General features: G+C 40.8%; 1 protein-coding gene across 2 annotated transcripts in view; it reads left to right on the plus strand.

Moving 5' to 3' along the window:
* PLCB1 (phospholipase C beta 1) overlaps positions 1-13694 on the plus strand; it is a 145129-nt gene that overhangs the window by 61877 nt on the left and 69558 nt on the right. For both annotated transcript variants that reach the window (XM_026052907.1, XM_026052908.1), the window contains exons 12-18: positions 2023-2093; positions 2645-2741; positions 7122-7206; positions 8284-8408; positions 9554-9708; positions 10538-10702; positions 12577-12676. In XM_026052907.1, coding sequence (XP_025908692.1) covers positions 2023-2093; positions 2645-2741; positions 7122-7206; positions 8284-8408; positions 9554-9708; positions 10538-10702; positions 12577-12676 — 798 coding nt within the window. The remainder of the gene's footprint in view (positions 1-2022; positions 2094-2644; positions 2742-7121; positions 7207-8283; positions 8409-9553; positions 9709-10537; positions 10703-12576; positions 12677-13694) is intronic.

Consider the following 13694-nt stretch of genomic DNA (forward strand, 5'->3'; position numbering starts at 1 on the left):
ATGGGCATTGGCACCTGGTCCAGCACTGAAGGCAAGTGAGCAAGTTGGGGTCAGCGGCTCAGGGATCTCCTCAGTCTGGCCAAGGCTTCCTCTGAGTCACCTCTCAGCAGTGGCATAGCACAAGAAGTTTGATCTTGAGCGCAGGACTGTGCCTCTGGGTAAAAGGCRATGCAGATGTGGTCAGTGTCTAAAACCATATTATTTTCTAGTCTGTTTGCATCATTACTCTGTTACTTTTGTTGGATCTGCTGTCTGAAGGAGAACTTGAAAATAAGATTTGATCTCCTTGGGAGTTACTCTGGGTTCTGTTTTTTTTTTTTTTTTCTTAACAAATGGGTAATGTGTTGCATATTTTCCTCCCTGGACACTTTTGGTAGGAACAAGCTATCATCTACTTGGTAGCACAGCGCTGCAAGCTGGCTGAAGTCTGCCCTTTTCTCCCATTCTGTGCACTATGAGAAGTGTTATTTTGCCAGTCTGGATAAGTAAAGCAAGGGCTTCCCATGCAAAGACTGATGCTGCAAATCCTTTGAGAGCACGACTGGCTCTCGCTGAAGCTCCCTGAGCCATCCCTTGAGCCTCTTGAGCAATCGTGTTATTTTCTTCAATGAAATGTTCAGGAGGAAATATGGTCATGAATAAAAAGCCTGACATTTCAACATCTGCGTCTGGCCTGGGTAGTCATCCTTTGGTTGTGAAAGGAGCACTCGTTATTTAAATCATATGTGCTCTACATGTTCTGAGGAGACCCGCTGGGCATGATTTAAGACCTGTTGGAATAAAGAGGAGTTTCTTTATGGATTCAGCAGGCTTTGGATTAGACCCTCAATTGGCATAAGGAACAGAGAGGGAATTGCCATTCTCTGGAGAGTCTGGGAATGCTGCACAGTGGTTAGATTTGTGTGCTACCAAAATAAAATTGCTACTGCTAAAGAGAGCTGAAAGCTGTGAGCAATCAAGCCTTTAAGGAGAGTTGTTAATCCATAGGGGCAGATGGGTGATTGCAGCGCAAGTTAAACTTCATTTTTCAGAGTCTTCTTAATACCCATGAAGGCCAAAGCTGTGGTAAGAAATATTAAAGAGAAAGATAGAARAGACAGGAGAGAAAGTAAAAATAGATACTATTTAATGGATTACCTGAATCGTGGAGCAACTAAATCAAAATATTTTGTTGGAGGGATGGAGGCATTTTTTAATTAACAATAAAAAACCTGAGTCCATCCCATAGGAATCTGATGAGTATACTGCTATGGGGAACAAGGTTTAAATGTGTTTTATTTTTTCCCATTTATGCCTTCAGTACATTTTCAAGGAAAAGATGAGCTTTATGCCTCTTTTTCACATTATTTGATTAGCACTGCCCTCAGCTGGTGAATTTGAGATCTGCTGTCTCAGTTTGAGTAGGAAACTATATCAAGCCAGGCTCGATGAACGTAGCTGAAGTCAGGCTACTGAAATTGGATGTTCTGGTGCCAGCCCATGCCAGCTATGCCCCCTTGGTACACAGAGAGTACTAATACTAAGAAAGGTGGATTTGTCTAAACAGTCTTTGTCACCACAGTGCCTATGAGTGCCACCAATTTTCATGTGAAATTTGTTGATCCTGTGAATGCCATTCCCTGTCCACTCATGGATGGGGTGAAGGCAGTTGTTCAAGAACTTGCAATGACCCTGTGGCATAGAGGAAGTTAGGACTTGTCTTCCTAACCCCACGGTGGTGACCTAACGATAGGGCCATCTCCTCAGCACACCAACCACTCTCTGCTCAGTTCTGACACCCACTCCGTAATGTCCAAATAATGACCATCCAGCTGCTGCAAAGGAGGTTTTGTTGTTTGTTGGGACAGTAAGAACACAGATAAATCCTTCCAGACTCTATGTTTGATTTGTTTTATGACAAAGAATACATATATGACATGGCATCCTTGAGGCAGTGCTGGTTTGACGTTTTTCAAGTATATGCCTGATAAATTTATAACCATTGCTTCAACCAATAATAATCCTATGTTTAAAACATTTCAGGAGAAGCAGAGATGGAGAGCGATGATGATGATGACTATGATGATGATTGTAAAAAGTCCTCGATGGATGAAGTAAGCCTGTAGTTTTGTTTTGTTTTGATGAGTCTGTTCCAACAATTGTGAGTTGACTTGTCTTACCAGGACTTGGACTACCATCTAGTGGAGAAAGGAAGCAGAGCACTGGGAAACCTGCCACACCAGCTTTCTGAACTTGGTTACTAACAAGCTTGGAAGCACATTTGTGCTTTGTTCATTTATATTTTAATTTATCAAAGAATAAGAATTAGTAACACCATGGCAGATCTGTTTTAGCCAGCTGCTTGTAGGATTTAACACTGTTGGAAATAAAACACCACATAAACACCAAATAAGCACCATACCGGTATCAAGGCAATGCCATCTCTAGGAGCCCTGTAGACAGAATGAATACAACATCAGCTTAGCTTGACATTAAAATGTATAGCTAAGTTCTCTTCCTCAGTATATGAAGCTTCTTGTATGAGGCATTGACTTCACTTAGCCAGGATTAGCAGAAGACACCTTGTTATTTATGGTTACTGCGTTGATGGGCACCCTGGGTTTTGGTAGGCTAAACCTGCAATGTTTTCCCTTCCCTATCCCAGGGAACTGCTGGAAGTGAGGCTATGGCCACAGAAGAAATGTCTAACCTGGTGAACTACATACAGCCGGTGAAGTTTGAATCATTTGAAATATCAAAAAGTAAGTTAAGCATGAGCAATATCGTATTGAAAATTGCTGAAAATAACCACAGATRCTGCAAGAAAGTTCTAGAGAAATGCTAGCTCTGCACCCTTTCAGTTAGATGCAGACACAACGGTAGAAAACATTCTCTTTTTATTAAGCCTAATAGTTCCACATCTGTCTTGAGACCTGCATTAGTCTAAATACCAAGCTTCATCCACAGTGATTGCAGTTTCAAAGACATTTCTGAAAATGTTGTACTAACGTGTCTGTTGTCCGTGCTGAAGAGTAACTTAAGGAATTTGAAGGAGGAGATCATAAATATTCCTTTAGCTTCTGGGAGTGCATTTATATTTTGCCTGAGCTACTTGTATAAAAGATTAGCAGAGAGTTTGCCCTTCCCATATGCAAATTCCTTTTTTCCTACCTTTGTGTATTGTATAGAAAAGACCATAATTTCATCCCCTGCTGGCTTTTACAGAAGATACCTTGCTGGGAATGCACTCTATGGTCTTCTTAATGCACTCTGCAGCAGCTTTCGCTTCCTTGGAGCAGAACCCCCTACTGTTTGCCTGCCCTTTTTCACTTTGTTTTGACAGGTTACAGTATGTTCTTGGAGCTTTTTAGTTAAAGCATGTAGCTGTTTAATATGTTGCAGATTTATGGAAGCCTTGGCAAAGGACAAGCAATGGGTTCCTGGGTCCATCACTATATTCAGGATTTTCCATTTATTTCTTTTCAATAATAACTTACGATATAATCATAGCTGCTCAATTAGAATAGTGTTAATACATCCCAGAAAGGAAATATTAAAAAAGTAAATGTTAAAAAGTCATCTACCTATYTATATGTATGTGTGCAGATACAGAAAATTCCACATAATCGTAAACAGTGCTGTACCATTCCTTTGTAATAGCGTCCATTGGATATTTCTAATTTCCATGAATGTTAATGAGTGTTACATGTACGTGGTGGGAAGGAAATGCTCCCTCTGGCAAGGAAGTCATGTGAATCCCAGCAAGATGGTGCAGCTGTCCTAAATTCTCATGTGTAGGTGTCTTCTGCATCACATGCCCATGCCTTTCTGAGTTATATATATTGTAAAGGATTGTTCATGTCCAGACTACTCTAAGTCTAGATATGACCTTGTGAACTCTTTCATGAGGAATGAGTATTTCTGATGTTTGTGTAGAAAAAAAAAAAAAGTACTAAATATTGCTGGTTAATTAAAGCAGTGGCCTCTGTAGCTTGACTTCTGGGTTTTGTTCTTACTCCTGGCCCTGGCTTCCTGCTGAACATCCATTCATTAAATTTAGTGAACATCAGCTGAATAGAAAAGAACTAGATGAGTACTTTTTCACTTTAAAGGCATAGAAAGCAAAGGTTTATTTGCTTGGTTCTAGTCTTTAATTCCTTTCCAGTTACTGAAATGTTTTATTTGTACTCTTTCTTTGATTTAATTCGCAATGCTTAGTAAAATCTCAGTTTTTCAAAGAAGCTTTTTTCTGTTTGCCTTTTAATTGAGGCATGCCATTGCCAAGCAAATATTATAGATCCTTGAAACTGGCATCATCCTTAAATGTATTAAAATCCCACGAGTCGACAAAATAGCTGTATTTCAACTCCCCTTTTGCTGTTTACATTTCACCAGCTATGGTCCAAAATGGCTTGGGTGTCTCTATCTGTATGTACTAATTGTTCCTAGTATTGAGTATCTAAAGCTGTGAGTAGTATGAAGGTAGTCAGCATGTTAAAAAATGTGTTCAGAAGACTAAGCTTAGGTTTTCCTCCATGGAAAGACCTTTGTGTTGAAATGTCATRGGTTTACAGCAGCTAAGATCAAAGTGACAAAAAAGAGTTTACTCTTTAATGCAGATAGTTCCATACATGCCTAAGTATGACCATAAATGTAGTTTTACTGGAGACAGAAAGGCTTTTCAAATAAAATGACCTAGCTGCAGAATCAGAAACCTTTCTTTTAATTATTTTTATTATTTGTAAATATCACTAGCACATTATCACCACAGAAAACTTTTTCTGCTGTTTTGCCACCTATCCACTTGTTGCCCAATTTGTTCACCTGGCTTCTGTTTCCGAAGTGCCGTGTCATCTTTTCAACATTATAGCATTTTACTAGTAAATTATTTTCTAATTCAGAACTTGGTTTGATTTGTGATCCTGGCCTCCGTAGTGTTTGCAGCACTTCACTGCTCCTGTCACTTGACACATCTGAGACCTGCCACATTTGAGAAGTGTATTTTCAAATCTTGCAACCAAGTTGTTGATAAAAACGCTGAATAGAACTGGGTCTACCAGAGACCTTGCTAGTTCTGTTCCCTCTGTCCCACAGTACCTAACTGAGAAATATTTAGGGGTGTTTTTCAAAATTTTTGATGAGTTTGTCTGCTCTGTAGTGACTTCCTTTTGATGAGATAACATGGTGTAGTGCATCACTAGCAAGAGAAACGTTCTTCCTGGCCAGTCTCTTCTTCAAATGGGTTTCTAAGTCCTTTCTAGATCCTATAAGATAATAATTGTGCTTATTTTAGTTAGGATTTTGATTAATCCATGGACACGCAGTAGCTGAATCATTTAAGAACAGCACATTCTGTTTTTAAATCGATACTCTTCTATTTTAATACAGAGAGACACAATACTGAGAGACACAATATATCGCTACAACAAATTATAGCACCTGTATAGCACCTGTATTCAAAATAGCCTAAAAAGCTCTTTTCTTTTCCTTGGTTAATAGAAATAGAAGATTGTTTTTCATGCTTTACAGAGCCGTCATACACTAGTAAAGTAACTATGGAGATACAACAGATGCAGTCACCATTTCTTAGTAGGCAAGTGAATAACTATGATTTAAAGTAAATAAGTAATGATGAGTGAAGAAGAGGAAGACTAGGACAGGTCAAACAGCAAATCAGCAGTGTCATTTTATAAGATTTCACCTCATTCTTCTTTCTCTGGATAGCCATCAGCTGCAGTGTTTCCTTCACGTGATGCAAGCAAGCAGACATGCTTGTTGGAGGCTCCAGGGAAGCTTCCCTTCCTGGAACGTGACTCTGTTGATCATTTCTAGGTTATTCATAAGAAACTCGTAATTCAATTAGCAAAAAGTGAACGTGGAAGCATGAATACATGAATACTGTTTCATTGACAAACTGCCTGATTACCTAAGTGATACACTGGTAGTCACCATTAGTGCTGTCCACTAGTAAGAGAAGGGAGGGAGAGGATTCACCATCTCTGATGAAGAGCTGAGATGGAGTGATTACTTCTAAATTACTTCTAAAGGCAGATGAGGGCAAGCTCTTTCTCTGGCTTATTGTTTGCTTTCCATGGAGCGGTGAGGCTGGAGAGCTCATGCTGTAACCTGTGCAGTATTTGCCTTATTTAGAGAGAGCGATGCCGAYACATTGCACGGACGTGATCTCTCAGTGCTGTGCCCCCTTCTAGGCAATGTACACAGCTGATGATGTGATGACATGGGAAGCTCTTTTCTACAGGAATCCTTACTTGCTGTACAAAAGTTTAAAGGAAAAAAAATACTTTGACTGAAAGGTTTTGACCTGTAGGCTTTTTGCAACAGCATAGGTGCATTGGAAAGCTGTGCCCTTATCAGGCAAGGTTGAGTTACAAATGAGTGTTTAACTCACTAACCTAGAAGCTTCATGTGGGCTATGCATGCCAGCTCACAAAGCTGAACCAAGCTGAAGAGCTCATAGAAGCCCCAGATAATTCGAGGTTTAGGTCTGTGGACATGCTGGGGCACAGAGGTACACCTTTGGTCATGAATAGGTAAGAATGTTTGAGACACTCTTCGAGGCAGGTGGGAGCTTCCCCAGCCGTGCTGAAGATAACAAGAAGCACTGGAGGCAGAGCTAGTCCATAGCTTAGTTTAATCTGATAGGAACTTAGTCATTGCAGCTTCAAATTGTCTCAGACCCTTTGCATCCACCTGCAAAGAGAGCATAGAGACCCACTCCAGGACCCTCTCTGTTCCCCCCAATAGCTACCACGTCACCTCTACTCCTCACCTATGAGCTTGGGGCTCTGTTTCCCTGAATATATCAACATGATATTTGGTAAGTAACCATGAGATGCTCCTGCCCATGCACTGACTTTCTGGTGAGTTGCTGCTGGTGCAGCAGCAGCAATCCCCTCTGCTCAGGGAGTGTTAGTGTGGGCTTGACAAAGCCCTTGAGCTCGTGCAGAGGGAGCTCAGCAAGGAATCGCATGGACGCATCCTTTGAGGCTGCTCTGAAAGGAGCTGGTGAACAGGAGGTGGGTTAGAGGGATGGAGGCTGAACCCATCATTTGCAGCTCATCTACAGCATATGATTTCATGCTCTAATATGTCACCGTTTTCTTTCCTCTTTAAAATTGCAGAACGCAACAAGAGTTTTGAAATGTCTTCCTTCGTGGAAACCAAAGGGCTCGAGCAACTTACAAAGTCTCCTGTGGAATTTGTGGAGTATCCTTAACTTTCAGAAAGTTGTTTTCCTAGCCTTTCCATTATCTTAGAATTGCTACAGGGCTTTATTGGAATTTGGGGAGAGGAGCTGGGAAAATGGGAACCCTAATAAAATATGTAGGCTTGACTGTATTTCTGGATGAATTTAAAGAGTTGAGTTCTGATGAACTGATTTAAAAGCTGACATGAATCCTCATGATGTGAACTAACAGTAGAAGGAGTAGACTCCATACTGAATATCTGCTGCTTTATTCTCATTGTTGAACCAGTCAYCCCATGTGAGATGGAAGGAGTTATGGGACTAAATTGTCCCATTTAGTCCCATATTGGGACTAAATTGTCAGGATAAYTTGGGTTTTGCAAAGGCATACAAGAATGTGCACAAGCTCTTGTTCCTGTGGTCCCAAGAACGACTTTTATCAGCAGCCACTTGCTTTTTMATTTTTCTTTTGTAACTTCTAGAGAAAAGCTAAGGTCTCTTCAGACCTTTCAGTGTTTCTCACTGTCTGTTTTCATGGCAGCACTTCAGAAAGAATGATCAATATAAAATAATGCCTTAAAGAAGATWAGTGGACAGAGATAACCTGCAGCATGTTCTAGTGTCTGAGATTGATAGATTTGGCTTTAAGTAGTTACCTTTCTGTTTGTATATGGACACTAATGCTCTAAAAGCCCTTACTTTCTAGCTGAGCACCTCTTTCTCATAAGTAGAAGGTTTGCTGGTTACAGCTAATTAGTCTGTATAAACACAATCTCATGAAAATCACAAATTAGTAATCATGATGATACGTGGAGTTTTATGAATGCTATCTTTTTAATGAGTATGAACACTGTTTCCTTGCTTACTCCATGTACTCTGTACAGAAACAAATAACACCTTTAATCACTCTGTATTTACCATGTCTTCTACAAAATTATGGACCTCTGGAAACATTCTGAAAATTTAAATTCTGAAATTTAAAAAGCAAAGCCGTGGCATTCTGTAAAGATCATCTGCCTTTGAATAATGCAATTGTGTAACCTCTCTGCAAGGTAGTTTTCATCATGTGAACCAAGTCTTAACTACTCCCACTTTAGATACAACAAAATGCAGCTCAGCCGAATTTATCCAAAGGGAACCCGTGTAGATTCTTCCAACTACATGCCGCAGGTCTTCTGGAACGCCGGCTGCCAGATGGTTGCTCTTAACTTCCAGACTGTAGGTACGTTGTGATGGCTTTTGATTTAATAAACTGTGCTCATCCACTTCTCTGCAGGTTTTTGCAGAGAGATAGGAAAGACTTTATTCACCAAAAGATTGTCTGCAGTTGAATAATATTTAAGATTAGTTATCATATTTTTAACCAAATCCACAGAACGTTCATAACTAACATGCTGTAGCTAGTACAATGTACACACATACCGATCTCCGTGTTAACATCATTTGTAATCAGTAGCTATTGAGCAGCGTTTTAGATCTGGCAATGACTTTTTTATTCCTGTCTATGAAAGTCTCAGTCTATCAAGACCAAAGTGACTGAGATAACAAATTCCATTTTAAAAGTTGAGTGCTTAAAAAACAAAGACGTTTAAGCTCCTAGATGCACGGGTCACTGTTGAAATAGGATGTGTTGTCTTCCAGGGCCATGACTCTTGTAGAGATGTACACGTCCTGTGAATGCTGTGTCCCAGTACATATCCCAGCCACATTGTCTCCGGGCTGGTGTCATTGCCTTGTTCCTTTCCCAGTCCTAGCCAGGTAGTGCTGCCTCTCCTTGGAAAGGAAAACCCCACACAGCCTGTGTGGGAGCTGTGGCCTGCTCCACAGAATCCTTGCATGGGTGAGCAGGGAGGCAGGACTGTCCAGGAGCACAACACCATGGTGTCAACATAGTCTACAGACTCTTAGAAACCTCCTCAGACCCCTTGTCAACCAGGTATCAGGCACGTAGATCCTCTTTTTGGAAGGGGTTAGAGACATGAGCACTCTGCTAGGTCAGGTCCTGAATCAATACGACACTCAGGAACAAAACCCCTCAGTATAAGTGCACCTTCTAAAATATGAAAATTGTGTTATGAAATGTGAAATTGTGTTATTGAGAAAGTAGGACCCAAAAGATGTCTCTTTTCTTACAGAAAGAATCCAGAAGGGTRGCTGCAGTCAAATCTGAAACCTCTTTTAACAAGCAGCAGTATTCCATAAATGGCTATTTGCGTTATATATKTGAAATTACAATGCAATATTATTATTATGCAATATTGTATGCATTGCATTAATATGCAATATTATAAAATAATGTTATTTTATTGCTTGTTGATGATTGAGATCTACTCAGAACTAATCTTTATCGTTATTTTTACCATCTAGATTTGTCTATGCAAATAAACATGGGAATGTACGAGTACAATGGCAAAAGCGGATACAGGTTAAAACCAGAATTCATGAGGAGGCCAGACAAACATTTTGACCCCTTTACTGAAAGTATAGTGGATGGAATAGTAGCTAATACCTTGTCTGTCAAGGTATGTATACTACCCATGAAAATGCTCTCTTGACTGTGTCAGAACATACGTATCAGTTTTGCAGTGGCCTGGCAAATGACTATATTAACTGAGGGAAATAAAATGCAGTTACTTTCAGGGAATGACATTTATTTTTTAAAATATGAAGGATCTTGTCCTGCATTTCGTATTGCGGGTTAGAGTRCTTTATTGTATATATTCTCTTTCATACAAGTTACCAGAAAGTTACTGAATTTGTAGTAGTTTGGCTAAGTTTTTAGTTTACCTGGTTTCAGGTTTAAAGTAAGKTATAGCAAACACCAGCTATTTAGTAATTTTCTCAGTTTTGTAGCAAAACTTTATGTCTGTGAAGAGCCTTAGTCTTAGAATACGTGTTTTCTTTAGCTTAGCTTCTCCCTCYAGGGAGGAAAGGCACCCGCAGTTTCCCTGCTGCTCACAACTCTCTTTGTCCAGCATTATCTTCTCAACCTGTGGTTGAAACTGGCTAGAAATTGCAGGTCTCAGCGATAATGTCATGTGAAAATAGGCAGACAGATTGAGAAATGAGACCCAAATTAGTATTCCTGCTGAGGGAAGGCCAGGAGCATGGTTTTAACTGCATTATTCCTGCCAGGGGAATACAAGGTCAGGAGGTCCCAGAAAAGCAGGCCTCCTAAGTTACTTTTCTCTCTGCCCTGTTAGACAGTGGCTTGTTTATTGTTTGGGGATGGTTGTTTTTAAGGACACATGCTGTCTTATCGTTAATGAGAATTACCCATCTGCATTTCAATCAGTCATTTCCTAACCAACCGAGATTATCTCTAGTAATCCTCATTTATTTTGTTTTTAGATAATTTCAGGTCAGTTTCTTTCGGATAAAAAAGTTGGTACCTACGTAGAAGTCGACATGTTTGGCCTGCCTGTGGATACAAGAAGAAAAGCTTTGAAGACTAAGACCTCTCAAGGCAATGCAGTTAATCCTGTGTGGGAAGAGGAAACCATAGTGTTCAAGAAGGTCAGTGCAACGCTCACATCCCGGCAGCACATCATAACTGTTTGATCTCTGCCCAGGAGGATAATTCCCTGTTTTCAGAAACCTTGCATTTACCAGAAAGAATATAAAGAGATCTGAAATGTCAGGGTTTCTTTTGCTTTCCTTTGGCTGTTCACTGTCAACCACTTCTGGTGTTGCATTTCTACTGTAGCCACGCCAGGCTGTACTCAAATAGGTCAGGTTAAAAGTGACCTTGTTGTGTCATTGGCACAGCTGGAAACAGCAGACATGTCAATAGCCAGATCTCCGTGGCACGATGCAGTGCTGTGCTGAGCAAACAAGCCAGCACAGAGCCCAGCACTGGTTCTGTTGGGTTTCCATGGCATTTTGCCTGGGCTGAACAGCCTTGCTGAGAAGCAGAGTGTGTTAACCTGCAAGCAACACCGTGTGTCTGTAGTTGTACCAATTAGGCTGCCCAAGCCAGCACATTCAAAGTAATGTTACCTCCATTTAGCACTAGAKTGTGCTGCAAAAATCTAACCCAGGTGATGGAATAGCCTAAATGCCACCAGCTGAAATGAGACATAGGCCCCTGAGCTACTCGTGCACTTTGAGCAGTGTTACTCAGGCTCAAATCCCCAAACTTGCAGGCAGCAGAAAAGCTAAGCCTGTTTCAGGATCATGCAGCACGGCTGCCTTCCTAGGTGTTATAAGTATACTCACAGCACCTCTCTGACAGGAGCTCTGCTATTATTGAGATTTTGTTAATTGGACAGTGTGTTTAGTGCATTCTGAGTACCAATATCCAAGGAAAGGCAGCTTCTCTCACATGTCTATAGGCAAAGGTAGTTCAAGGGGGGATGCTTACACACAGCATGCAGCCCTGTGCTTGCCAGGGAGCACAGCCCTCCTCCCTGGATATTTTGCTTTCTGAATGACTTTCTTTTGGCAGGCGGCTGGAGCTCAGCTTTGGAAGCATTGCTAGCATTTTTCTTCTGCAAGGAACTTCTAATTAGAGTACTTCATTTCTCTATTTAGTTATGATTATGCTTGACTGCCTGTATGCCCAGAAGCAGCATGGATTACTATTTTTAGTCATGTTGAAAAGAATTGATAGAAAAACTTGGTTTGAGATTTTTTTTTTCTTTATCTAGATAAAATTTACCATGACATGTTACAAAAAAGAATTCATTTACGTTAAAATACTTGGATTTGTACATGTTTTCACATTGACAAGAAAATGAGATAAATTATGCTGCACATTTTTTAAAGTCTCATTGGCGGGGCACGAATAAAATTAAGATTTTTTTACTTCTGTGGTTTAAGAGCATATCCAAAATGATTCAAGTTGCAGGGTAGCATAGGAACCTGTCTTGCATTTTTTTTTTTTTTTCTGTTTTTYCTTCTTTTTTATGCAATTGACCACACTGTTGTCACCACCAGTTGACCACCAATGCTGGCAAGCATCCTGCCTGACTAACCTCTTTACCCTTGCCAGGAAATGGACTGCAGYTCTGCAAATCTCCCTGGGTTGACATGTCCGTGTAACTCATCCTTTAACACTCTGCAAAACATGTTGAGTTGCTTAGTGAGTTTTCAGCACTAGCATGTCTATCAACAACTTGTCTCAGAAATAAGCAATCCCACTGGCAAACACACAAAGGAAAAATAAGCAAACGTGGGCTGTGAGAACAGAGCCCATTCACATGTGGTAAGAATGGAGCTGCCCAGGTGCCTTGCAGTGCTCTTTTAAAGTGTTTAAAATTTCCTGCAAATGTACAGATGCTGCTACCTGCTGGACAGAACAGTCTCTTTCTGTCTGTGGTGTATCCTGTGTCTGGAAGCARCTTCATTCCAAGCAGAGTGTTAATAATGTGACATTCTTTTCCTATTAGGTTGTTTTACCTTCCCTGGCATGTTTGAGGCTGGCAGTGTATGAAGAAGGAGGGAAATTTATTGGTCATCGGATATTGCCCGTCTCAGCAATTCGGCCAGGTAAACTTTTTTCTGTTTTGAGACTCACACTGCAAATTAAAAGGAAACAACAAGCCGGAATTTCAACTGCTGTAGATCAACAGCACTTCTGCTACTTCCTACAAAGAATGGAAGAGCACTGGGAATGAAGGCTCCTGTGGGGTAACTTTTACAGGCCCGTGTGCAAAGACTGACAGTGGATATGCAAGCTGTTGTGTCTTTGCAAAACCTTTAGGTGAACCAAAAGTTATTTTATCTTCATTGTTGAAAGTGTGAAAGACCTTCTCTGATCTCTTCCAAATCATATTGTTGCTGTTACTAGAAGTAGCGTGGCCACTTTGCTAGAAGTTGTCTTGTTTGAGAACTCAGCCCTGGTTTCCCAGGCGAGGCCATACTTGTTAGGTGTCCTTCAGCAGGACGTGGTAACCCTGGCATTTTGAGCAAGGGAGATGTCAGATTTCAACACCACTTTTCCAGTGGTGGGTGGCAGGAGTCCAAGATAGGGCAAGCATGTGGGCCATAGATATGTTCAAAGCCTCAGCCCCAGTGGAAAAGGAAGGACGTCACCTTGCTCCACTTCTCTGCGGAGTTCCTAGATCCAGTTGCCTGGTGGTAGGTTGGAGAGTGCTGGAGCAAGAGAGGTGATGGRAGAGGAGGAGCAGGAGGAGGATTTCCCTCTGCTGCAGTTTGTAGGATCCCCATCCCTTTGAGCAGCACAGAGCCTATTCAGAAGGGCGCTCCCTGATGCAGCTCCTTTTAAGTTTGYACTTTTTTGAAGAAAAGCTGCTATGTTAAAACCATACAAGCACTTCTGAGAGCTCCTACCCGCAGGCCAGTCTTCTGTTGTTCTGACTTCATGGTTATTTGCTTGCAGCATGTGATGGAGGGATTATTTTATCTTCCAGACATGCTAAAATTCAGCTCAAGGGAACTGAGACAGCTTTGTAATATGTAATTTCTCTTTCTGTTTTAATTTTGGGGAGAATACTCACACCTGAATGAGACATTATTGAAAACTATTATACATTATTGAAAACTA

This window comes from Nothoprocta perdicaria, unplaced genomic scaffold (assembly GCF_003342845.1).
Source record: "Nothoprocta perdicaria isolate Ctin4 unplaced genomic scaffold, notPer1 scaffold_93, whole genome shotgun sequence".
Taxonomy (NCBI): Eukaryota; Metazoa; Chordata; class Aves; order Tinamiformes; family Tinamidae; genus Nothoprocta; species Nothoprocta perdicaria.